Raw genomic sequence first — 27,161 nt, 5'->3', positions numbered from 1 at the left:
ACCAATGACCACTCACTCTAAAGGCCTAAATATAGCTATGGACAGTATCCCCACAACATTCCCCACTGCCAATCTCACATAGAGTATTCTGGTCCTCCTGTATCCAACTATCAGGCTCTAATGGTCAGCTTTTTTATAATTCAGGGGAGCAATAACTCACATCCTCCAAAGCGCACACGGTTTGAGAGGATGCTGAGTGGTGTTTAACTGCCTCCTTGGCAAGGACTAACTTGCCAGACCATGCAGAGGTTGTGAGGATGTAATCTCAGAAAGAATAAAAGACTAGAATTCATGAACAGAATACAAAAAAAACAAACATGACTGAGCATACACAGAACACAATCACAGAAGCCAGAGTGCCATACATGGAAAAGCTGACAACCAACCAGCATGGGCAAGAGGCAGGACCATAGCCTCAAACCTGACCTTATGGAAATCAGGAAGCCTTCTTATCTCCTCACTATAGAAGACTTCCAATCAAGGGGCATTAACCAGTGTCATCGCCACAATGGCCAAGTTCATCAGACAGAATTCCCCATCAAAGCCTGAAAAGAAAGCCATTGGTCTGCATGTTAGTCCTCCTCATGAGGACTAATCAAGGCAGCACAGCCAACAAATGCAGTACCAAACCACCACTGTCTCAAGTCAGGGAGGTAGGAGAGAGGGGCCATTAAAGAGTTTTTTCTCCCTCTCTCCATCCTCCCGTTGGCCCAGACAAGTAATGCCTGGCTTCATGGGCTGAGCTGAAATACCCCAGGAAAAGTGATTTTTCCATTCAGTGAAGCAATCCTATGGTAAATATGCAAAATAAAAATGATTGCTGAATCAGAGTGATTTGTTGTATAAAGTAATTATTAGAGGGGTAGCCGTGTTAGTCTGGATCCGTAAAAGCAGCAAAGAATCCTGTGGCATCTTATAGACTAACAGACGTTTTGGAGCATGAGCTTTTGTGGGTGAATACCACGAAAGCTCATGCTCCAAAACGTCTGTTAGTCTATAAGGTGCCACAGGATTCTTTGCTGCTTTTAAAGTAATTATTGTTTCCAATCCTGCTACAGCCATTGGAATGTCATGTACTTTTTCTTTCCACTTCTGCACCAGAAGCCACAGGTGCTTTGTTGTGGAGGCAATACAGAGGCATTCTTCATTTCTCCTGTTGCCACTGAGCTTGTCAGATAACGGCTTTGGGAAGTAGCGTAGTAGTGAGTTTAGTTTAAAAAAAACAACAAAAAAAGGCTGTCTCCATTTGTCTGTCCTGTCACAGTCATTATTTCTTAGAACTCCAACCTGGCATCAATAATACACAGGCAACGGTTTCATGACTGAGTGATTTGTGTGGTCTACTTAAGTTCTGCTTCCTTGAAAATGTGTGGCATCATACCAAAGTTTATTTAGACATAATTCTCTTGGGTATAACATGTAAATTTATTGTTTATGATTTGCTTGGATAGCCTTCTGGGGTAAAGGTAAAAGCAAGTGGGTGACAATTTACAACATATTCCAAGGCAGGTAATAAGACATGTGGTTGGATGGTTGCAAATACAAAATCCCCTAGTGCAGTAGTTCATGGACACCAGTGGTTTCTGGAGCATGTTGCTGGTAGTCCATTGAGAGATGGATGGTAACATGGTGCTAGCTCTCCTTGTTTCCAGCTGATAAATCATATGCAATATATTTTAGATTTACTTAATATTTTCCTATTATTACTTTTCCATGTAGGCAATTACTGTGCTTGCTCCAAGGAGGTTATTCAGTTCCCAAGGGCAGGGGAAGTGGTCCTTATAACTGTGAATGGGAAAAGAGACTCCACAAGACAACCTCCTTATTATGATGTAATTCATACATAAAAAAGTTTGAGAACCCTTGTTTTAGCACTTGTATTTATTCCCCCTTCAATGTAATTATGTTCTTTGTTTTTTCATTGAAAGATCTGCTGACATGTTGACCATCATTACAGAACACAAAGGAAAATGTAATAAAATAAATGAGACTTAAGAATTACATTTCTTGACCTACTGCCATAACATACAAGGGGGAAAAAGTTCCAAGTCATATGCTTTCCTAGCTAGGTCTATGTTAGTAGCTGGACACAAAAGAGAGATGCATATTAATTGAGATCAAATATGTCTCGGTGATATTGGCTCAGTAGTTTTCTAGGTTTGTAAAATATTAGTACGGTGGCTCTCAAACTTTTGTACTGGTGACCCCTTTCACATAGCAAGCCTCTGAGTGCAACCCCCTCTCCCCCTGCCTTATCAACTAAAACACTTTTTGTATATTTAACAGCATTATAAATGTTGGAGGCAAAGCGAAGCTTAGGGTGGAGGCTGACAGATCACGACACCCCCCCCATGTAAATAACCTCACAACCTCTTAAGAGGTTGAAACCCCCAGGCTGAGAACCCCTGTATTAGTAGTTCACAGCTTTACAAGTGAAACTCAAGATCACTAATGATAAAACAAACAGAAGGACACAGCTGACACCTGCACAGCTGGAACACCAATCTAAGGAAAGGAACTAGAATCATAGTCATTCAACAACAGAGTTAAGCTGTATTTCTTAAAGGATTGAATGTTATACGGCAATTTTATAACAGTAGCATCTAGAAAATTGTCACAACTCACAATATGCTTGCTACTTGAGCATTTCTTTTAGGCTCCAATTCAATAGTTTCTAAGATCCAAATTCTTGTAACATACACATAGAGTTTGTCCAGAACTTGGATAATGGAATGGAGAGTATGCTTATCGAATCTGTGTATGACACCACACTGGGAGGGTTGCAAGCACTTTGGAGGACAAGATTAGACTTCAAAATGACCTTGGTCTGAAATCAGGAACGTGAAATTCACTCAAGCCAAGTGCAAAGTGCTACACTTATGAAGGAAAAAATCGAATTCTCAGCTACAATATGGGGTATAACCAGCTAAGTAATTGTACTGCTGAAAAGGATCTGAGGACTATAGTGGATCACAAACTGAATATGAGTCAACAATGTAATGCATTTGCAAAAAAAGGTAATATTGTTCTGGGGTGTATTAACAGGATTGTCACATAAGAGTCAGGAGGTAACTGTCCCGCTCTACTCAGCAGTGGTGAGGCCTCACCTGGAGTCCTATGACCACTATTGGGCACCACACTTGAGAAAAGATGTGGACAAACTGAAGAGAGTCCAAAGGAGAGCAACAAAAATGACAGTTTAGAAAACCTGACCTATGAGGAAAGATTTAAAAAACTGAGCATGTTTAGTCTTGAGAAAAGACTACTATGGGGGGAAACTAATAACAGTTTTCAAATATGTTAAGGCCTGCTATAAAGAGGAGTGATATAAATTGTTCTCCATGTCCACTGAAGATAGGAGGCAGTGGCATGGGCTTACTCTGCAGCAAAGAAAATTTAAGTTAGATAATAGAAAGTTTTTCCAGCTATAATGGTAGTTAAGCTCTGGAATAAGCTTCCAAGGGAGGTTGTGGAACCCCGTTCACTGGAGATTTTTAAGAATAGATGTGACAAACATTTGTCAGGTTTACTTGGTCCTGCCTCAGTGATTCTATATCCACTTACAGCATATTGTCCTGCCTTCATGTTGCCTAAAAGGAATCTGAGGAGGTACATCAAGTTAACTGAAGGCAAGTAGCAGAAATGGAGTGGGAGCCTATAGAAACATTTGCAATACAAAAACAGGTTCACTGTTCCGTTGCCAAACTATTTGAGCTCATACTACCAAATTCTGCACTTACTGAAACTACACTGAATTAAGCATGGTTGCAAAGTGTAATCAAGGGAAGAATTCTTCCCATGAGGCTCACACATGTACGCTCTATATGTTACACATTAAAAACAGAGTAAAAGAATATTGAGGCTGCAATCAAGCACGCAAAAGATAGGAAATGGCAGAACTAAGGCTGCCTATGCAAACTTAGTTCAGCTTCCTGCATTTTGATGCATTCTTTATTTCCATGATCACATACTATTTTTTTCCATGGGATCCCTTGCCTCATTCAGGGAAAGAATGGACTCTGTTCACTTAATGAGCAGTAACTCAAAATTATCTTTTCTTCAGTTGTTCAATGTGTGGATCCAAGTCTTAATTGGTGGACACTACTCAAATCTTGCTCTGAAGAAAGAATTTTTTTTTCATGGGTGTTTCTATGGCACTCATTACCATTTCCCTCATTTTACAGATTGAGAACTAAGGCCAGAGATTAATGGAGATTTTGAATTCAATTTTTGATGCCCAATTTGAGACACCTGGGACCTGATTTTTTCAGATCAGTTGGCATTATATAGCATTTTACATATTCAAAGCACAGCTTCCACTGACTTAAGCTGCAGCCGTTAACTGCTTAGCATTTCTGCAAATCAGACCCCTCAAGTCTCAAGTCAGGCACCCCAGGAAAAAAAAGGAACACACGACTAGTGATACCTCTGAAAAGTTTAGTTTAAATGACTTGCCCAGCATCACACAAGACCTGTGGTGCAGAGGCATGGACAGAATCTAATTCTGTAGGGCAGCATTCAACTGCCTTAACCATGAGATCATGCTTTCTCTTCCTACAATTCCCTGTCTCATTCACTACTCACCTTCCAGCTTCTACAACAAATGAGGCACGGGTCCACAGGTTCTTTTACTACACAACCTTGATTCATTGCCAGAGCAGGTCCACCCTGGGCAATGAATGAGGCAGGGGTTCCATGGAAAGATAGTATGTAACCCTGCAATTAAAGACTGTATCATAATGCATATGCATGAAGGGGACAAATTAAGGTTGCACACTTCTGATTGCTTGACTTTGCAACCTTAATATTCTTTTAAAGTAGTTTGTGTGTGTGACTGTAGGTTTTTTTGAAAAGCAAACTAAAAAAACCACAACAAATTGCAGCATGTGACATCATAACAGGCAACCAGCAGGGTTGGAACCTTTGGGTCCACTTGATACAACAAGTAACTGATTGCAATATGAGGTTGTCACCCTCTATGTGGACCAACATAGAGGAATGGGGGCACTTTGCCAGAGGGTTTCAGAGATATCAGCTGACATCAGAGGAATGGTGAAGCTCGGGAATCTTGGGTTTCATTCCAAGCTCTGGAGGGGTGTGTGCTCTAGTTAGCCTATTCACGTCGAACTTGTACTTTTCTGCCCTATCTCCTCCACACTGCCCCTGCCCCATCTCCTTGCCCCAGTCCCATTCTCTTCACTTAATCAAGTCTCAGTCTCCACTCCTCAGCCTTCTCATCGCAGTCCGTCTCCTTGTCAAAGTTCTAACATCCTCTTCAGACTCCCATCCTAATCCCTGCTCCCAGGCTCTTGGCCCAGCCAGCCCCAGTCCCACACAACATATTTTTCCTCAGCCTTATTTTGGTAAATAGCTGAACCATTTTGGCTGAATTTTTCCTTAAAAATTCAGGCTGAGATTGACACCCGAACATGGCAAATTTCAGCCAAAACACATACATTTGGCAAAGTTATAAGCAATTGAAAACTGAATTTGATAATGGGAAGTGTTAGGAAACCTTAAAAGGCAGTGGTGCTACCAGCCCTGCTTATAAATCCCTTTAGAGTCCAGTCCCTATACAGTAGTTAAAGAGAGCTGGAATGTATTTGTTCTCAGATCCTAGGGTCAGTTTAGACAGTGCAGGAAGCAAGAATCTTTCAAGTAAGAAAAGTCAATTGTTGGCTACATGTAGGGCATATCCTAAGGCTCATTTATTTCCCAGCCTATCCTTTAACTTATTTGGAGGATCTCTTTTCCCTTCATATGTGCCTCTTCCTATCCATTCATCCATAGTTCAGAGTTAAGTAAGGAATTAATCTTTTTGGTAATGGGGTGATTTGTACCTTATGGAAAATCTAGCAGGAGAACTGTTTCTAGTGGTAGAGCTGGATCAAGTGCCAGGACACTATGTTGCATGCCTTCCTAAGGCACTAAAGGCTGGGTTGGGGTATGTTCTCCCACATCCTCTCTCTAACTAGAAGGTAGGAACAGACTCAGTGAACTGATCTTTTCTAGAAGCCTCTCAGAGATAGAGCAAGGCTAGGTCTACACCTGTTTTCCTCTCTTTCCCACTTCTCCAAGACTAGGAGCTCCAGACAACGAGTCCTTGAGGGGATCCACAGATGTGAGGACTGTCGTGCCTGTGCATTGGAGGAGTGGAGCTCAAAGAGAGAGGGCATGTCTTCTGGATCATTTCTGGGATGGTCCCATCAAGACAATCCTGTTTGCCTTATACCTTGATCCACTGAGGACAGGCCCTGTTTCATGGTCTCTTCTGGAAGCCGTAGGAACTTCTCCCTAGTTCATTTAGAAGAGTCCCGAGGAGTTCGGCCACTTGGAGCTTGGTAGGACAAACACCCTTTTCTCTTGACCTTGGAACCACTGTTGGGATCAGCCATGCTACAACAAAGATCCATATGCCCCAGTGCATCACGTGCAGCTGTAGAGGCAGCTGCATAAAACTAAGTGAAAGACTCTCTTCTAGGACTCAGGGACCTGCTGCTCTTTCTATAAGGCTCAGTCAACCTGCAAGAGTTACTGTTCCTCCACCTGCTGGCAAATGACTGAAGGGACAGCTAGACCATAGTATACAATGGGAGACATTAAAGTAAAATAATAATAATAGTAATAAAAGAATGACCCATCTCTATCTGCTGACTGGGAGAAACTGTAACTCAGGTGTCATGAAGAGTATGGAAGATGATAAACAGATTAAGACCATGTCTATACTACAAGTGCTATAGCTGCATAGCTACGATGCTGTAGCTATGCCTGCATAACCCCATAGTGTAGATGCAGCGTACAGTGATGGAAGGGGTTTTCCCATCATTGTAGGAACTCCACCTCCCCGAGAGACTTTAGCTAGGTCCAAGCATTCTTCCATCAACCTAGCAGCATCTACAATGGGGGTTAGGTCGGCCTAGCTCTAGTACTCAGGAGTGTGGACTTTTCTTACCACTGAGTGATGTAGCTTTGTTGACCTATGTTTTAAGTGAAGACCAGGCCTAAGTGTATTCTCGGAACTACTATTAAACTGATATGTTTTCTTCCTTTTTTTTTTTTTTTTTTTACTTTTTCCTCCCCCCTACACTTATTATTAGGTCCAAAAAGGGAGGCATAGTAATAGAATTCTAGTGGAATCCCTACTACCTCAGATAGACGGAAATATAAACCATGGGGTGATTATACTGTGGAATTATGAGCCTGCTTTGTATGCTCAGGAAATTCTCATGAGTTTTCTTAATGAAAAAGTTGCTAAAAAAAGATTTGCTGTAAATATCTTCTGAGCCATGACAAAGTACCTTATAAAATATAACCATTCATAAACAGTCAAGCCTCTGGAATTAAAACACTAACACTTTCTATTAAAAGGTGCTTAGTCACAGTTCACTAAATATTTACAACGAATCATTTATTCTGTAATTTCATTGACTTTACCGTAGCTAGCAAAACTCAAGAAAATTTCCTGCATGTGCCTGAATGACTTGTGTATGCAAACCACAGCTTGCAAAGTCAATTTTTATGGGGCACAAAGATTTTCACAGAAGACCAGTAGGTGCTCCTTTTCATCAGCCATCTATGGGCAATTTTGCTTGGGTTTTCATTGAATACAAAGACTTTCAGACTAACTTTATTTTGCCATAAGTTTTAGAAAAAAAGGTAAAATCATCACATTCACCATACCTCAAAGTTTCACAAAAACATTCAGAGACAGATCCTGGGATCCTTATTTATTTTTTACTCAGCCAAACTCTCACATAATTCAGTAAGAGTTTGCATGAGCAGGGGCTGAATACCTCTTTGCTTTTATCAAACCAAGTACTTCTATAGCCCTTCACCTCTGTGTAATCTGAGAAAAACACACAGGATTTGACCCATAGACATTTACAGCTATTTCACCACATTAATACATAATTTTTTTATTAAAGTATTCTGATGGAGCAGGAGTCTAAGTATGCACTGAAGCTCTCCAACACAATATATATTCTTTTCACTTTTAAGGTAATTAGGTACTTATGAAAATAAACAGGTCTCTGTCAAAGATGCTGACTTAATATTATCAGAAAACAGGGGAGCTCCCACACTCAGCTCTGCCAACAACATACTTTTGTACGTGCTTCTCCTAAACAGAGGTTACTAGTTGGGTGAAATGTGGTGGTTTTGTGATGAAGGAATGCCTATCCACTAAGGATTAGACTGAAACCACCAAATTTATTTATATTACAACTTAAATCCGATTTGAACCTAACTCTCCAGATGTGAAAGTACTCTGCATTTACTCTTTCCAGCACAGTTTATACTTTTTTGGAATATATTTGTAGAGTGGAATTTGTTATAGATTTAATGAGGAAGAAAGTCACAGATCCTAATATTTAGGATTTGTCAACCCTGCAACCTATAATCCTAAAGCAACATTCAAATGCAATTGAGAGTTGGACAAAAAAATAGAGAAGGCATTACTTGCAACAGATTCCATTAGTGGACAATTAAATCATAACAAGAGGTAAACACTGTTTACACACAGATTACCAGTCTTGGAGACAATCCAAGTAAACAATATTAGAAGGTTAATATTGTTTGTAATAATTAGGGTTGCCAAGTGTCCTGTTTTCGACCAGAATATCCAGTCTAAAAGGGACCCTGGTGGCCCTGGTCAGCATTGCTGACCTGGCCATTAAAGGTCCAGTTGGCAGCAGAGGCAGGCTCCCTACCCAGCTCTGCATGACTCCCAGAAAGCTGCCAGCATCTCCCTCTTGCTCCTAGGTGGAGGGACAGCCACAATGGCTCTGTGCACTGCCCCTGCTCCCAACGCCAGTTCAGCTGCTCCCATGGGCCAAGAATTGCAGCCAATGGGATCTGAGGGGGTGGTGCCTGCAGGTGCGGGCAGCACGCAGAGCCACGTGGTCGTACCTCCGCTTAGGAGATGGAGAAAGATGCCAGCAGCTTCCCAGGAGCTGCCTGAGGTAAGCGCCACCCAGAGCCTGAACTCCCTGCTGGCACCACAAGCCTCTGCCCCAACACAGAGCCCCCACTTGCACCCCAAACCCCTTATCTCTGGCCCCACCCCAAAGCCTGCACCCCCAGCTGGAGCCCTCACTCCCCCATACCTCCAACCTCCTGCCGCATTTCAGATCCCCCTCCTGCTCCCTCAACCCCTCATTTCTGGCCTCACCCCAGAGCCCATACCCCCCACCTCAGCCCAGAGCCACCTCCCACACCCCAACCCCCGGCCCCAGCCTGGAGCCCTCTCCTGCATCCCAAACCCCTCATCTCCTGCCCCACCCCAGAGCTCGTACCCACAGCTGGAGCCCTCACTGCCACTTCTCCCCCTCTTGCACCAGCCCAGTGAAAATGAGCAAGTGAGGGAGGATGGGGGAGAGTGAGCAACAAAGGGAGGTGGATGGAGTGGGCAGCATGACCTCAGAAAAAGGGCAGGGCAGAGGGCAGGGCAAAGGTTCAGTTTTCTGCATATAGAAAGTTGGCAACCCTAATGAATATCAGAGTTGGACCTGTTAAACAAACAGAGAAATCTAGTGACAGTTTTGTTGAAGGAACTAAACAGATATATATGGTAGCATCCTGAAAGATATTTCTTTCTCAGAGAACTATTATTATTTATTTGAGTAGTGCCAACACTGCCAGCAATGTCATGAAAGTGTTAGATGTCAGGGCTATTTTGGCAATTGTGTCAATTCTGACTTCTGGTTACCACAACTGCTGCTTGCAACTCCTCTGGTATGTCTGGTGCACTTTAAAGGCCCAAAAACATGAATTATCCATGCACATCAAGAAGAACCCATGTCAGCTACATAAAAAGAGTTGAGAATAAACAACAACTGAGGCTGGCCAGGGGCTCTGAAAAGGATTGTACTGTATTTTCATCTGTATCAATGGTTCCCTAGTCATAGTCTTGTAGAAGACTTGCTGACAGGCCATTTAGGGAGATCTCGTAAGAAAGAAAAAGGTGGACCACTGATGTATATGTTTCAGATTTCTAGAGTGGATGTTTTCTACTTGATTCTTTAATTTGTTTCCTGTTAGAATTTAAAATTTTACATTTTTTATAGGAAGTTTCACACTTAAAATGTTAATCTATGCTGAAAAAGACAAGCCTTATTAACAGCCATATAGTGAGAACAACAAACCCAAACACTAAGTAAATAAGCCTTTGCTATATTTTCAAACAAAACCACCTTTCAGTACCGAACTTCCATAAGCAAAGAAAGCTGACATGTGTCAACCAGGATACACTCCTCCATCAGAGTGTGCAGTTCTAAGTCAAAGGGACCTAGACACAGATTTTAAGGCCATAATAGATACAGTATAATTATCTAGTCTGACTTCTTACATAATATAGGCCAGACAATTTCACCCAGTAATTTCTACATCAAGACCACAACTTCTGCTTCAACTGTATCTTGAAAATATTCAGTCTTGATTTAAAGACATCAAGTGATGGAGAATCTACCACATCCCTACCTACATAAATAATCTCCAAGGCTAATTACCCTCTAAAAATGTGTGCCCTAATTCTAATCTGAATTTGTCTCACTTCATCTTCCAACCACTGGATCTCATTATGCCTTTTTTTACTAGATTAAATAACTTATCTTCCAGGTAGTAACAGACTGTGACCAAGCCATCTCTTAGCTTTCTCTTACATTAACAGATTGAACTCCTTAGTATATCACTATGAGGCATGTTTTTCACATATCGATTCTTTCTTGCAACTTTTTTCTGAACCCTTTCCAATATTTCAACACCCTTTCTGCAGAGTAGAAACCAAAACTGGGCACAGTATTCCAGCAGTGGTCTGACTAATGCCATATACAGAGGCAAATGCACCTCCCCACTCCTACTTGATTATACCCTTATTATACCAATTATATTAGACCAGTAAAAACCAGCAGGATCTTATTAAAGAGGACAAGGCAAAGATGCCACATTTATTATGATAACAATTTATGACTAATAACTAATATCTTAATTCTTATACACACACATTATACCTATTACCTATACACACACACACACACACATTCACATTATACCTAATACCTATACACACACACATACACACATTCACACACACACACCCACATTCATCAGGAGTTCTGCAGCTGCTGCATAGTTACCAGTCCTGAAGATAGCTTAAGTTCATGGCTTGATTTTGCAGCTTGGGTTCATAGCTTGTGGCAGCTAACTGGCCAGGAAAGCTGGGCACAAGGCTGAGCTGGATCTCTGTTGGGCAGGCACTGATGTTCTTCCATGTTGGCAGCAGAATGTTACCCAGAGTCTCTCATCTCATCCTTCTTTTTTATAGGCTTTTAGTTTGGATTCAAAGTCAATAGGTCTTGCTGTGTCACGCTGCCTCTGGGTTTAGATTGATCACCCATCAATTGCAGGCGTGACTTTCAGCCTTGGACCTGCTTTGATCTTCCTTCTGTTGTTCTGTTGTCCTTTTCTTTTTAGGGTGGATGCTTCTTACTTTGTTTAGGGCTGTTGTCTAGGTCTTCAGCCGTTGGTATTTGAACTTTATCTCATCAGGACAGGCTGGGACTGGAGGTTGATTCCGTCATTCATACATACCTCATTCACACATCTAAACTAAACTAATAAGATTACAGCAGGGTTTGCAAAAATGAAGATTGGAGGAAGCTTTTACAAAATGGAGTGAGTGTTTTAAAATGGGGTTTGAATTACAATATGGAACAGAAGTTACAGTATAGGCAAGTGTAGTGAATGGTGAACAGAAGTTACATTAATAAAGTGAACAATTGAAAACAATTTCATTTATCAGTTCTACACCCTGCCTATACATCCAATGATCATGTTCACCATCTTAGGAGGAACATCACATTAGAAGGTCATTTCAACTGGGTAGCTGCTGCAGCATTTCTCAGCCTTTTCAGATTAGTGACCATTGTCTGAAGACAAATATTTTCACAAGCCCTTTACATTTACTATAAACATTAAAAAAATCAATAACAATAAGCCTATATTATTTGTTTTGAGAGAATGACATGGCCTTGAAAGGGTAAAAGGGTGTGTAGGGAATGGGAGAGTTAAATGTTCTTGGTTTTAGGTTATAATAAAATTTGGGACCCCCCCAGAGGTTGTGACCTAAGGGTTGAAAAACACTGATTTACCATTGCACCCGATGTTGTACTGAGTGCTGCTACAGTCCAAGAAACAGATCTCCTTCTTGTAAGTGTGGCCCACACTCTTTGTTCCTGGACATCTGACCTTGCATTTGACTGTATTTAAATATATGTTGTTAAATGTTAAATGGACAGCTGACCTGTCGCCATCTCTACTCAACACTCCGCCATCTCTACTCAACACTCCGCCAACTTGTGTCATCTGCGAATTTTACCAGTGATAGTTTTTCATTTTCTTATAGATCATTGATAAAGTTACTGAATAGCACTGATACAAGAACAGTTGCCTCCACGATCCTCTCCTAGAAACACTATTATGGGATGATGATTTCCCATAGGCAATTACTTTTTGCAATACATCAGTTAACCATATTTTAAACTATTAAATTTGAACTACATTGATTTTGTAACTTTCTTTTTTTAATCAGAATATCATGCCGAACTAAGTCAAATGCCTTACAGAAGTCTAAATGTTATATCAAGACAGTAACCTTTATCAACAAAATCTGTGTTCTCATAAAAAAAATAGTTTATTCAACAAGACCTATTTTCCATACAACTACATTGGCTGGCATTAATATGCTACTATTCACTGGTTACATTTCATTTCAAACTTGCTATGGTTTTACCAAGGTTCAGTGTCAAGCTAACCACCCTAAGACTACATTGGTCACCCTGTTTACCCTTTAAAAATATTGACATGACATTAGCCTTTTTTCCTCAGTCAAAATGCAACATTGTTGTCATGTTCTTCTGTACCAAATACAGGCTTGTCAAAGAGATTACACACAGCAGATGAGTTCATTGTAAAATCCTTTACTGCTCCGCCAGATATGGCTCAGGTTAGCTTAAATATGGTATTTGCACACAGTGCCAACTAGTGGCAGAACTCCTTTAAAAACCCACGTCCACACTACAGGGTAAAATCGATGTTATTAAAATCGATTTTATAAAGCAGGCTTTATAAAATCGATTTTGCGCGTCCACACTAGGGCTACTTACATCGATGTTGAGCGTCCATGTTCCCTGGCGTCCATCTTTACCCTGAGCGTTGCACTCTGGGTACCTATCCCACAGTTCCTGCACGGGTCCCTGCCCTTTGGAATTATGGGTTACTAGCCCAGTGCATGATGGGATCAAAGTCCCCGTCCTGGGTGGTTCTGGGTACAGCCCCCCCCCCCTCCTGTAAACGGCACACAGTCAGTTCGCGCTGTTTTTACTGGCTGCAGTGAGGGAAACGCCATTTTGCAGCAAGCATGGATCCAGGTCTGCTCTTGTCCTTGATCGCGAATGCTGTAAATAATTCACGCATTCTCGTTCTATCACTGCTGACCCATGATGCAGAAATGCAAGAGAGAATGCTTGAATGCGGGGACAACAGCGATGACGAACTGGAGAACGAGTTTTCTGACTCCCCGGGCCCCTGCACGTTGGAGCTCCTGACGGTTATGGGTGAGGTTCTACCCGTTCCGCGCCGCTTTTGGGCACGGGAAACAAGCACTGACTGGTGGGACCGCATAGTCCTGCAGGTGTGGGACGATTCGCAGTGGCTGCGGAACTTTCGCATGCGTAAGAGCACTTTCTTTGAACTTTGTGACTCGCTTTCTCCTGTCCTGAAGCGGCATAATACCAGGATGAGACCAGCCCTCACAGTGGAAAAGCGAGTGGCAATAGCCATATGGAAGCTTGCAACGCCAGACAGCTACCGGTCAGTCGGGAATCAATTTGGAGTGGGCAAATCTACTGTGGGGGCTGCTGTGCTGGAAGTATCCAAAGCAATCATTAAGCTGCTGCTTCGAAAGGTTGTGACTCTGGGAAACGTGCAGGCCATTGTGGATGGCTTTGCTGCAATGGGATTCCCTAACTGTGGGGGGGGCCATAGATGGAACCCACATCCCTATTTTGGCACCGGAACACCAGGGTGCCCAGTACATTAACCGCAAGGGGTACTTTTCGATGGTTCTGCAAGCCCTGGTGGATCACAAGGGACGTTTCACCAACATCCACGTGGGATGGCCAGGAAGGGTTCACGACGCACGTATCTTCAGGAGCACTACACTGTTTAAACGGCTGCAGCAAGGGACCTACTTCCCTGATCAGAGAATAACAGTTGGAGATGTCCAAATGCCTATAGTTATCCTTGGGGACCCAGCCTACCCCTTGATGCCCTGGCTAATGAAGCCATACACAGGCAGCCTTGACAGTGCTCAGGAGTTGTTTAATTACAGGCTGAGCAAGTGCAGAATGGTGGTAGAATGTGCATTTGGCAGGCTTAAGGCGAGATGGCGAACGCTTCTTACTCGCTCAGATCTTAGCCAAACCAATATCCCCTTTGTCATTGCTGCTTGCTGTGTGCTCCACAATCTCTGTGAGAGCAAGGGGGAGGCCTTTATAGCGGGGTGGGAGACTGAGGTAAACCACCTGGCCGCTGATTATGCGCAGCCGGACACCAGGGCAATTAGAAGATCTCACCAGGATGCTGTGCGCATCAGAGAAGCACTGAAAAGTAGCTTCCTCATGGGCCAGGGTACAGTTTGAATGCTGATTTTCCTTTCAATTGATTGCTGCCCTCCCCGTCTATGCGGTGTTGCTGCTGCAAGATACTTTGCCTGCAGCATTCCTCAATTGCTTGCTTAGGTTACTTGCGAGAGCTGTCCATTGGAAAACATATAATTCTGTATTTCCCAATTATTACCTACCTCCACCATTAGCTGCTTCCGTCTGCTGCTAGGCACAGTACCTGCAACCTTCCTTAACTGCTTTTTTATTGAAAATAAAGTTACTACTATTTGTTACAAGAATTGTGTTATTTATTTAAAATCAGACCCTTTCATCAATCAAGCATCATGCTTGTTGTTACAATACTGTGCATGAAATTTCATAACTCAGCGTTCTATGGGGGACGGAGCGAGGGAGGTTTGGAGGAAGGGGGAGGGAGGTTTGAAAGAAGAAAGTGCATCAGAGAAGACAGAACAAGAATTCTCATGGACCAGGTTACGGTATGGCTGCTTTCTTTGTTTTCCCTTTATTACCCATATCCCCAATTGTCAAATCCTGATGCTGATAACTAGCTTCCATGCAGCTTTCCAAAGCTGCTTGCTTTAGTTCATTACCAAACTACAGTCACACTGCCTTAATAGCATGACCTGAGAGTAAAAATAGGCAAAGGTGCCATGGGAGAAGTTTGGATCATTAGAGTAGGGAAAAAACAGGACACAAAGGGCTTTTCAATCTAATGAAAGCCTTCTGGTTGGAGTGTCCGCAGCAGTGGAGGGGGCTGGTGCAGAGAGCCTTCCCCCACGCGTTCTTACACGCCTGGTTCTGGAAGGTGTGGGACAGGGTGAGTACTGAGGGAGGTTATACACGGGCTGTAGGGGCATTCTGAAACCACGGAGCTCTTGCAGCATATCGCGGAGGATGTCAGTCTGATCACGAAGAAGATCCAGAGTTGCTGCTCGCCAGCGCTGATCTTCCTGCCACCTGACATCATTTTTGGCGTCCCTCCTGTCTTCGCGTTGGTCCCTCCTGTCTTCGCGTTGACTGGCAGCCTCCCTGTACTTTGCGACCAATTGCTTCCAGTCTCCCTGCAGAGCTCTCTCTGTACGGGTTACTGCCATAATTTCGGTGAACATGTCCTCACGCGTCCTCCTTTTCCTCAGTCTTCTTATGATACCCCCCCCACGTAGATGAGAAGCGAGAGGGAGGCTGGAGAAATGTGCAGCTGTGTGTGGGGGGGTGGGGTTTGGAAAGAGTGATAAAAGAATCATAAGAGACACATTTCACACAACCATGCATACAGTCTTTTTCCTCACTGACCTGTGCCTGTTACCGAACCTTGAACATTTTACTTTACCACAAGGTCACCTTAGGATTCCTTTAATACTTATTGCTTGTGGCTGAGGACAGAGAGTTCTGCTCAGACGCAGGTCAGGGGAGCACACAGACCGTGTCCGGAGAAAATGGTAAGTTAATAATGGCTAGTAATCCCTGTAGTATATTGTACTGGTAATCAAGCTACTCTCCTTCCCTGCTTTGCTCTCGCGTTCCCCGAACAAGCAGGTCCCCTTGCCTGCGGTTTGCTCGGTGGTTCGGGGAACGCGAGAGCAAACCGCGGCGAAGCTGGTCTCCTTCCCTGCTTTGCTCTCGCGGTCCCCGAACAAGCAGGTCTCCTTGCCTGCGGTTTGCTGGGTGGTTCGGGGAACGCGAGAGCAAACCGCGGCGAAGCTGGTCTCCTTCCCTGCTTTGCTCTCGCGGTCCCCGAACAAGCAGGTCTCCTTGCCTGCGGTTTGCTGGGTGGTTCAGGGAACGCGAGAGCAAACCGCGGCGAAGCTGGTCTCCTTCCCTGCTTTGCTCTCGCGGTCCCCGAACAAGCAGGTCTCCTTGCCTGCGGTTTGCTGGGTGGTTCGGGGAACGCGAGAGCAAACCGCGGCGAAGCTGGTCTCCTTCCCTGCTTTGCTCTCGCGTTCCCCGAACAAGCAGGTCTCCTTGCCTGCGGTTTGCTGGGTGGTTCGGGGAACGCGAGAGCAAACCGCGGCGAAGCTGGTCTCCTTCCCTGCTTTGCTCTCGCGGTCCCCGAACAAGCAGGTCTCCTTGCCTGCGGTTTGCTGGGTGGTTCGGGGAACGGGAGAGCAAACCGCGGCGAAGCTACTCTCCTTCCCCGGTTTGCTCTCGCGTTCCCCCAACAAGCAGGATGAATCCGCCCTGTTACAATGGAGACTTTTCTAAAAACCACCTCATGGGTCACTGTTTTAGGAAAGGTTTTTAATCTACTTGGTCAGTGACTCTAAGTACAGGTAGTGATTTGAAGCACCCAGTAAAAAAGGCTTACATTAAACCGAAGCTTTTAGTAAAAAAAATTACACTCACCAGAGGACGGTCCCTCAGCTTCATTTTCTGGAGTACTGCCTTGAGATGGCTGGCAGGGAACCTCAGTAAGGGTGAGGAAAAGATCCTGGCTGTTTGGGGGGATAAAATGCTCTGTGCTCTCTGCTGGAGCCTCCTCCTCTTGGTCCTCATCATACTGATCATCGCCATCAAATAAATCTTCCGTAGTTGCAGGAATCACGACGCCCACCTCTGAATCCACAGACAAGGGGGGGTTCGTCGTTGCGCTGTTCCCCAATATTGCGTTAAGCTCGTCGTAGAACCGGCATGTTTTGGGGGCAGAGCCTGACCTGCCCTTTGCTGCTTTGGTCTTCTGATACGCCTGTCTGAGCTCTTTCACTTTCACTCGGCACTGTAACGAGTCCCTGGTATGTCCCCTCTCCCGCATGGCATTAGAAATTTTTTCAAAGGTTTTCTCATTTCGTCTGCTCGAGCGCAGTTCTGAAAGCACTGACTCTTCTCCCCATACAGCTATCAGATCGAGTAACTCCTGTGTGCTCCATGCTGGAGCTCTTTTCCTATTTTCAGGAGACTGCATTCTTCTCTCTGCTGCTGAGAGCTCCACGCTGTGCAAGCAGGAAATGGAATTTCAAACTTCCCGGGGCTTCTCCTGTTTACCTGGCCAGCAGAAGAGTACCTTTACCTGTGTAGAGCGGCCACTAGAGCACTGTGGGATACGTCCCGGAGGCCATTAACTTCGATGGCCGTCCACACTATCATAAAATCGATTTTAAAAAATCGATTTTGGGGTTACTCCTCTCGTTTTGATGGAGTTCCAAAATCGATTTTAGGGACCCTTAAAATCGATTTTATGCACTCTGTAGTGTGGACGGTTACAGCTTTAAATCGATTTAGAGCTCTTAAAATCGATTTAAAGCTCTAGTCTGGACCTGGCCTATGTTCCTACCATTTACAGTATTTACACTATCATACTGACTTTGATGTTCAGTCTGTAACAGTCTGTTGAATGCCTCTGAAACCTACTCGTTTTTAATTACATAACTCAAACACATAGCAACTTGGTCATCAATTGCAATGACTGGCTATGGTTGGTGTGGAATCCCTGAGTTGTCTTCTTGTTCTACATCTGCCATCTATAGAATTTACTCTGTTGCTCAGAAGGAACAATAAAAAGAGTAAATGTTGATGGTTTCTGTTTAACTCTCAGGAAATTTGGGAGCTGAATTCTCTCTTTACAACAGCTGGAGTTGTTCATTCTTTTCCTCCATCCAATTTGGCATGAACATGGGTCACCACATTCTGTGCAGTAGCAATGGTTCTCTGAGATGTGGGTCCCTATGGGTGCTCCACTGTAGATGTATCTGCACCCCTGCACCTTTAATTGGAGATTTTTGGTAGCAGTGTCCTTGAACCCGCACATGCACTCTCCCTCCCTCATGGTCTGCCTCGAGGCTATCTAGCACTGTGCAGCTGAACCAGCCCCCACCCCAGTTCCTTCTCTACCACAAAGCCCTTATGGAGAACTCCAAAGTAGACGGGAGGATGGCGAGCACCCATCGGGGACACATCTAGAAGAACCATCATTACTGTACAAGATGAGTAGCTTTCTCTTCTTCCACAAGTAGTGTCACTATGGTGCTCCACTGTAGGTGACTGCTGAGCAGTACCCACCACTGGAGGATGGGACTTGAGTGGAATCTGCTACTATAAAGATACTGTGGAGTTGAAAATGGCATTAGAAGCTGAATGTCCAGAGATCACATAATGTTCTGCAAAAGTGTGGGTAGAGGCCCAAGTTGCTGCTCTGCAGATGTCCAACATAGGGACATCTTTAAGGAATGTGATTGAGGTAGAAATTGATCTTGTGGAGTCCGTACGGATTCTGGATGGAGGCAGCAGGTTGTGCCCTTAATAACAGTGATTAATGCTACCAGAGACCCATTTGGATAGTCTCTGAGCTGATATTTGGATCTTTCCGCGAGTGAAAGAATGAGTTTAGAGGACTTCTGGAGGTCCTTAGTCCTGTTAATGTTGAATGCTAGTGCTCTTCTAACATCTAGCATATGCAGATCCCCTCCCTGATATGTCAATGTGGTTTTGGGACAAAAACAGGAAGATGGATCTGTTGATTCATATGGAAAGCGGGAAGCAACTTGAGGGAGAAACTTCGGATGAAGCCTCAGAACTACTTTGTCTTTTAAAAAAAACCATGCACGGTGGGTGTGAAATCAGGGTTGCTATATCTCCTATGTGGCTAGCTGAGGTGATGACAATTAGAAATGCTATCTTCACGGACAGGTGTAAGAGAGAACAAGTGGTCATAGACTCAAAGGGAGGTCCAGTCAAAGCTCTGAGAACTAGGTTAAGATCCCAGGCTGGAGCGAGTGGTCTCACATGGGAAAAGAGATTCCCAATGCCATTAAGAAATCTACACGTCAGTGGATGAGTGAATACTGAGAATCCATCTACCTGGCGGTGGAAAGCCATTTTCATCACAAGATATATCTTAAGAGAGCTGGGTAAGAGTTTTGATCTCAAGATCTAAAACGTAGTTTAAAATCAGGGAGGAAAGATGAGGTTGGGTCTATGTGCTTAGAATGACAACAAACTTGGAGTCGTTTCCATATTGTAGGTAAGTATGTCGAGTGGTCAACTTTCAGCTGTGTAGCAACATGTTTTTCTCCTCACCAGAGTACTCTGCCTCTAAGCTTTTGAACCAAGAAGCAGCCAAGGCTTCCCCTTCAAGCCCTTCCTTCTGTTCTGAAAAAGCTTTCTCCTCCCTGGGCTGAGGAGCTCTGGACAGTCAGACAATAGGAGACCATGTGGTGGACTCTCTCTGAGACACACTGAACGGCTGCAACATATGGGATGTGTATGCCATCCAAAGATCGCAATACGCTCATTGGGGTGGGAGGGAATGGGGGGGCATGGACAGCGAGTTTACCTCAGGAAGCCGTATCACAATTGTGGGTCAGCTCGATGGAATTGATGAGCACCCTTATTGTGACAGCGGGCCACAACGAGAGGCCAGGGAATGACCTCCTCCTGGCTACTGTCAGGTCACTGGATAAGGGTGGCACTAACTGGGGTATTGGTGGAACATGGCCCAGTATTGAGAGCGATTCTGGATGCTGGAATGTGCTTGGTACTGGGGCCTCGGTACTGTGTAATGGTAATTGCAGTTCTTCCCCAACTCTCAAGTCTACAGGGTACCGGAGCTCATGCAGTACCATGGGCTCACTCAGTACTGCAGAGGAGTGTTCAAGGTACGTTGTCAGTATCAATGATTGGGAAGGTCCAGAGCACCCTAAATGGAAGTTTTATCGCACCTGATACTGAAAGTTTTCTCTGTGCTGCTCTTATAGAGATAGTATGGTAATTGCCTTACTCCTTATGTATTACTAGTTGGGACTATATTCTTTTGCATTTGTACTCTACCGTCACTTAGACAATAAAAGTATGGGCTTATTTCTTAAAATTCTGGCTCTGTGCATACAAGAAACTCTACACCAATTGTGGTAATGTGTTGAAAGTCTAAATAACATTGTAAATGCTAAAGCAAAGTTGTTGTTCTTAAATGAAAATATTTTATGCCATTAAGAAGGGTTTTAAAATAAAAATAGTTTTAGACCTAATGTTGCAAACATTTAGGCACATGCTTAACTTAAGAATATGAGGCGTCCCAATGAAGTCAATGCAAATATTCATGTAAGTAAAGTTACATGCTTACTTAAGGATTTGCAGATTCAGGGCCTTAATTTTTAATAATTTGTTTGGTTTTTATCTATTGCAGTTTTGTAAAATTCAAATAAGATACTCTACCAGAAGTGGCATTATATATATTATCAGAGCCGTCCCTTGGGTAGGGTGAATCAGGGCAACCACTCCAGGCCCCGCACTTTGGGGAGCCCCGCGGACCAGTGTGATTGGCCAGCACAGTTGGACCCGGAAGACATAGGCATGGGAACTAGGCCGCCTGCGCACCATTAAGGGGGGCTGATTTGTCCCGGGCCCCAGATCCCCTTAGGGATGGCCCTGTATATTATATATAATATAATTTAATTCATTATAAAATCTTAACCTCAACTTGCACTAACTAAAATTTTCAGCTTTGTTTTACAAAACCTCCACTTGATTTAAATCATTTATTTAAAATGAATCACTCTATCATGCACCATAGGAGAAATATTACTTTTTACTTGTCAGAAGGGTAGAAAAATCATCAGTGAACAGAGGGCCAGCACAAACCCTATGCTCAACTTAAGTTCCACTAGAACTTTCTTTTGAGGATATACGTGGTGCATAGTCCATAAGTTGGTCCTGTTGACATGGGTGCATTTCACTCTAACTGCAGTCACACAATACATACATAAACATTTGCACCCACACAATACATACACACACACAAAATATTTGTTTAAAAATTTTGTATATATCTATGCCCCTAAAATCCTGAGTTAATATTGAAATATAATCGAACAAGAAAGACGCTTAGAAACTGTAAAGATCACACATTTGTCATTTTCATTTCAACACAAATTAGTCTATATCAATATGCATGCGCGCACAAACACACTAATTTTAAACAAACATTCTAAAGGGAGGATTTGTTAAGATTGATTAAACCAAGTTTCTATAAGCCTCTTTGAAAACTTTTTATATAATATATAAGATATAAAAGGTATTCTGAACAAATAGTAGTATAGTAAGCAACTCTTCCAAAACATCAAATAATTTGTAAATTTTTTGTCTATTAGTAATACTTGTCTGACCAACATCACATATGCTAACCATATAAAAATGCCAAAAAGGAATAATATCTGACAACATTAAACTCTTGAAATGTATCTCAAGTAATGTGACTTGACAAAGCTATGGATTAATATCTGGCCATCATAATGTACTCCAATTCAGAACAAATTACATAAACATTACATAATGTGTGACAAACACATAAGAAATAAACCAGATGATGTTGTTTATAGTAATATCATGCATGTTAATGGAATTACAATATACCAAGTAACTCTCTAAGGTGCTATTCCGACGTTACCTTGATGTCACTTGTGGTTGTTTGGGAGATTACAAACTGGCTTAGGCTATCATTTTCACTTAATAAAAGAGTAAAATATCACCAACTGCACATACAATTAAGACAAACTGTTTCTAAAATAACAGACAACACTGTCCCTAAAATCCTGAGTTTTGAACCAGTGTCAACTGGCTCAAAATACTGAAATATAATGAAACAACAAGAAAGATTTTTAGAAACTGTAAAATATAAAGAACATCACGCATTTGTCATTTTCATTTCAACACAAATTAGTCAAGTTCAAAAGAAGAGAAAACACTGGCCACTGTAAACAGAGCTACACTGCAGGAAAAATAGATACAGCCATTGAAACGCCTGTATTTGGGTGAACAGTCATGAGTACCACTAAGGCAACCATCCTAAGGGAAATGCTGGTGTTGTGTATTTGGTTGTCGTGGTAATGGAATATTGTGTTGCTATGGCAACTGAGTCAGATTATTAGGGGATAGCCCAGCCTGTTTGGCTGGCTATTGGTTAGTTCTGTGAGTAGCAATAAATGGCTGCTCCAAAGTTTACAGCTCTTTGTGTCTCCAGTGATTTCTTCCTAAAGCTGTTGCCCCCAAGGATATAACAACTGGGATGACAGCAAACTTGGGACTCCAGTTTCTCAGAGGACATTACATATGTGACAGACATTTCAAATAGTGGCATATCTATTTCTATATATTTAGGATAGTGGGATGACACACCTGGAAAGAGGTCTGAAGGCCAACACAGAAGATTTGTAAACAAGACACGACACGAGAAGTCATTCTTCCGCTTTACTCTGCGCTGGTTAGGCCTCAACTGGAGTATTGTGTCCAGTTCTGGGCACCGCATTTCAAGAAAGATGTGGAGAAATTGGAGAGGGTCCAGAGAAGAGCAACAAGAATGATTAAAGGTCTTGAGAACATGACCTATGAAGGAAGGCTGAAGGAATTGGGTTTGTTTAGTTTGGAAAAGAGAAGACTGAGAGGGGACATGATAGCAGTTTTCAGGTATCTAAAAGGGTGTCATCAGGAGGAGGGAGAAAACTTGTTCACCTTAGCCTCCAGTGATACAACAAGAAGCAATGGGCTTAAACTGCAGCACGGGAGATTTAGGTTGGACATTAGGAAAAAAGTTCCTAACTGTCAGGGTAGTTAAACACTGGAATAGATTGCCTAGGGAAGTTGTGGAATCTCCATCTCTGGAGATATTTAAGAGTAGGTTGGATAAATGTCTATCAGGGATGGTCTAGACAGTATTTGGTCCTGCCATGAGGGCAGGGGACTGGACTCGATGACCTCTCGAGGTCCCTTCCAGTCCTAGAGTCTATGAATTACTTTGATCTCATGGGTCCTCCCTCAGACCACTAGAGTACAGTATCAGATGCAGCACAATTTTTAAATGACCAGAAAAATTTATTACCAATAATTAAAGGAAGCTGGTTGGTGTGGCATTTAGATATCACTGTGATAGATTAGACAGATAGATAGGACAGACAGACGCCTAAAATCAGCTATTAGAGAGACGAGGTGGGTGAGGTAATATCTTTTATTTGACCAACTTCTGTTGGTGAGAGAGACAGAAGCTTTTGAGTTCACACAAACTCATGTCTGTCTCTCACCAACATAAGTTGGCCCAATAAAAGATACTACTTAACTCCCCCTTGTCTCTAATATCCTGGGTCCAACATGGCTGCAATAACAGTGCAAAAATTAGATATAGCGATGGTCTTCCATTTTTTCAATATTGTGACTAAAAGCTACAATAGAAATTTTTCCAGAACCTTCTTTCCTAACTAGACAAAAAGAAAGGGAGTTAGTTATGCCCCAGTTCCCCATCTTGGACCTCTTTCCAGCCTCTAAGTTGAGTATCCATGACAGAAATCAATCACCTCTTCACTCTCCAATAGCAAGTACAGTGCGTGTAGTAGATGTGTAAGGAGAGGTTTTTTATTCCTCTAAACAATCAGGTGTTGGCTACTACCAGGTGTAAAGATTTCAGATTTGATGGAGTAATGTTATGAACCACTGTGGCAAATCCTATTTTTCTGTATTTTAGAGTTTTTTTTATAGTTTATTGGCCAGATGAAGAACTGCCTGTGTGTTCTGTATTCAGATTTGACTCATACTTAGGTATGAATATAAATTGGGGTAGAAAGAAAAATGCATTGCTTACCCACAGATCTGCTAATTCTTACAAGTGAATTATATCTCCACAGGCAGCAACGAAGACCATTTACAGAGGTACTAAACATGGGCACTAATACAAAACTGTCTCTGCTTCTCTCCCCAGACAAGTCTGTCCAAAAGTGGTGAAGTTGAATACTCTTAAAACATTTAAACATTTCGAGAGCTAAAGGATCCTCAAACTACAAACTTCCTGACCGAAGAGTGAAATTGATAATTAGATGCACAGTGCAGACAGACAAGAGCTAATGTTTAACATGGTTGGGCCCACCTATATTACACAACTGTTTTTAAACATTAGTGTGGTATTTTTCGTCTTAAAGATGGGTTTTTCTACCCTTAGAAAATAAATCACATTAGAAAGCACATTAACTCACATGTTTTAGCTAATATGATTTCAAATATGATTTTGTGACTAGCATAGATGGGGCAAGATATATTTAAAACCAGGTTAACTGATTGTGGAGAACTGGAGGGGTTGGATATTTATACAGCGCAGAGAAACTACTCAGAAGACTGAACTAAGAGTCCAGAATTACCCAAGTGTTTTAGAACTGGAGGAGTCATAGGTAGAAGAGGAATTGTTTTGTTAAAAGATCAGCCCTAATTAAATACAAGCTACCAAACAGGGCAGAGGAAGGGTGAAAGAATTAACGTTGGCTGGTAGAACACGTGAAATTTTACAATTATTTTAAGTATAGATGGCTTCTTGGGCTTAACAGGAGTGGAGTAGGCATCATCCAAATGATCTCTAAGCACCACAAAGGCCTACACTAGTGGGGAAAAGAAATCAGAGTGAAAGAGGGGAGAGAGAGAAGAGTCACTCTGCCTAAATGTTAACCCTAACTTGACCTTCATGTAGTCTCCCTATTCCAAAGATCCTTAGTGCACTGAAGTCTGCACCTCTCAGTCTAGTAAACAAGTCTGCAGAGCTGCTGGGTGTTTAGGATACCTGAGAGGCCATCACGTGTAACAACTGAGAAGTCTAGCATGAGAGATTTTGAAGCCCTATTCAAGGAAGGTTATGCCGTTTTGCCACAAGAGGAAAATGTGTTTGTTTTCCTCTGATATTCATTATAATTCATGAGAGCCTCAATACAGTGTGTCTGACAATGTACAGTATTTTAAAAAAGACTTAACTTGTTGATCAAAGTTAGCACTGAAAGACACACACACTATAAACAATATTTTGTCCACATTATAAACTCCCTTTCTCCTTAAGCAAAGCCCTGACAGTCAACAGATCTGAACTCAGGTGGATTACTGAGGAGAAGCAAGCACCAGAGCGAAGTCTTGGTTGAGAACACACATCCTCCAGATATAAATCTATAGAGTGCCAGCCAAAATGCCCCATTTGATGTCCCCTTACGTGGTAATCTCTTCACCTTCTCCAGTTTAATCAGCTATTCTTAATATCTATTAATCAGGCTGCCTCTAACTGAAGATGGAATTCATCTAGCGAGCCACATGTTTAGGGCCTAATGGAACTTACATTCTGTAAAGGCACAAGAAAAAAAATGAGGAAACGAAGAAGAGACGCTCTAGATGGGAACCGCTAAGTATTGAGGATAGGGTGGAGATTAAAGATAATCTAGGCACGGCCCAACACCTAAAGAAATATTATGCCTCAGTTTTTTATAAGGCTAATGGAGAGCTTGGGGTAGTGGCAGGGTGGCTAATGGCAACGAGGATATGGAGGTAGAAATTACCACATCCAAGGTGGAAATCGAACTCAAACAGCTTAATGGGACTAAATCCGGGGCCTGGATAATTTCCATCCAAGAATATTAAAAAACTGGCATATGAAATTGCAAGCTCAATAGCAAGGATTTTTAATGAATCTGCAAATTTGCGGGCTGTACCCTATGACTGGAGAATTGATAATATAGCTCCTACTTTTAAGAAAGGAAAAAAATGTTCTGGGAAACTACAGGCCTGATAGTTTGACCTAATAGAATAAAATTTGAAAGAGAAAGTAGTTAAGGGCATGGAGGTTGACGGTAATTGGGATAACATACAACATGGTTTTACAAAAGGCAGATCATGCCAGACCAACCTGACTTCCTTCTTTGAGAAGATAATTGATTTTTTAGATAAAGGAAATGTAGTAGATCTAATTTACCTGGATTTCAGTAAGGCATTTGATACAGTCCCACATGGGAAATTATTAGTTAAATTGGAGAAGATTGGGATTAATATGAGAAGTGAAAGGTGAATAAGGAACTGGTTAAAGGGGAAACTACAATGAGTCATGCTGACAGGTGAACTGTAAGCCTGGAGGAAGGTTACTAGTGGAAGTCCTCAAGGATGCATCTTGGCAACAATCTTATTTAACATTTTTATTTCTAACGTTGGCAAAAAAAGTGGGAGTGACCTAATAAAATCTGTGGATGACACAAATTGGGAGGTATTGCCAATGTGGAGGAGGACTGGAATATCATACAAGAAGATCTGGATGACCTTGTAAACCGGAGTAATAGAAATGGAATGAAATTTAATAGTGCAAGGTGCAAGGTCATGAACTGAGGGATTAACAACAAATTTTTTTGCTATAAACTGTGGATGTATTAGTTGGATGCAACAGAAGAGGAGAAAGAGCTGGCTGTATTGGTTGATCACAGGATGACTATGAGCTTTTAATGTGACGCAGCCATGAAAAAGCCTAATGCAGATCTAGAATGTGAGGTATTTCCAGTAGAGACAGGGAAGTGTTAGTACCATTATACAAGACACTGGTGAGATCTCATCTGGAATAGTGCGCGCAGTTCTGGCCTGGGGGGTTTTGCCTTTCTCTGCAGCATGTGTAACTTGCAGCTTGAAACTAGCGTAAAAGGGTGGAGTCTCTGTAACTTGAAGTCTTCAAATCACGATTTGAGGATTTCAGTAACTCAGCCAGAGGTTAGGGTCTATTAC

The 27,161-nt window shown here is 42.5% G+C and overlaps 2 protein-coding genes and 1 long non-coding RNA gene across 14 annotated transcripts in view; 1 reads left to right on the top strand and 2 right to left on the bottom strand.

The window, feature by feature from the left end:
• The window catches only part of SUPT3H (SPT3 homolog, SAGA and STAGA complex component), a 524,342-nt gene that overhangs the window by 290,608 nt on the left and 206,573 nt on the right, over positions 1–27,161 (bottom strand). The gene's annotated exons all lie outside the window — the stretch shown is intronic.
• Positions 14,974–17,600, bottom strand: LOC127049714 (uncharacterized). The gene is made up of 2 exons (XM_050950939.1): positions 17,025–17,600; positions 14,974–15,879 (listed from the first exon to the last, which is right to left on the bottom strand). Exons 1-2 carry the CDS (start codon positions 17,578–17,580, stop codon positions 15,386–15,388), a joined length of 1,050 nt encoding a protein of 349 aa, XP_050806896.1. The 5' UTR covers positions 17,581–17,600; the 3' UTR covers positions 14,974–15,385.
• Positions 16,123–16,917, top strand: LOC127049799 (uncharacterized). Its single transcript, XR_007774053.1, has 3 exons — positions 16,123–16,217; positions 16,533–16,637; positions 16,743–16,917. It is a non-coding gene; the product is annotated as an uncharacterized LOC127049799 (long non-coding RNA).

Source organism: Gopherus flavomarginatus, chromosome 4, assembly GCF_025201925.1.
Source record: "Gopherus flavomarginatus isolate rGopFla2 chromosome 4, rGopFla2.mat.asm, whole genome shotgun sequence".
Taxonomy (NCBI): domain Eukaryota; kingdom Metazoa; phylum Chordata; order Testudines; family Testudinidae; genus Gopherus; species Gopherus flavomarginatus.
The sequence above is the reverse complement of the archived record's forward strand: the minus strand, read 5'-3'. Positions and strand labels throughout refer to the sequence as shown.

Bases quoted from the DNA above. Each gene is read 5' to 3' on its own strand.
- LOC127049714 (XM_050950939.1), bottom strand. From the start codon at position 17,580: ATGCAGTCTCCTGAAAATAGGAAAAGAGCTCCAGCATGGAGCACACAG. The intron at 15,880-17,024 runs GTGAGTGTAATT...CCCCACACACAG, and splicing joins AGCTGAGGGACCGTCCTCTG to CTGCACATTTCTCCAGCCTC.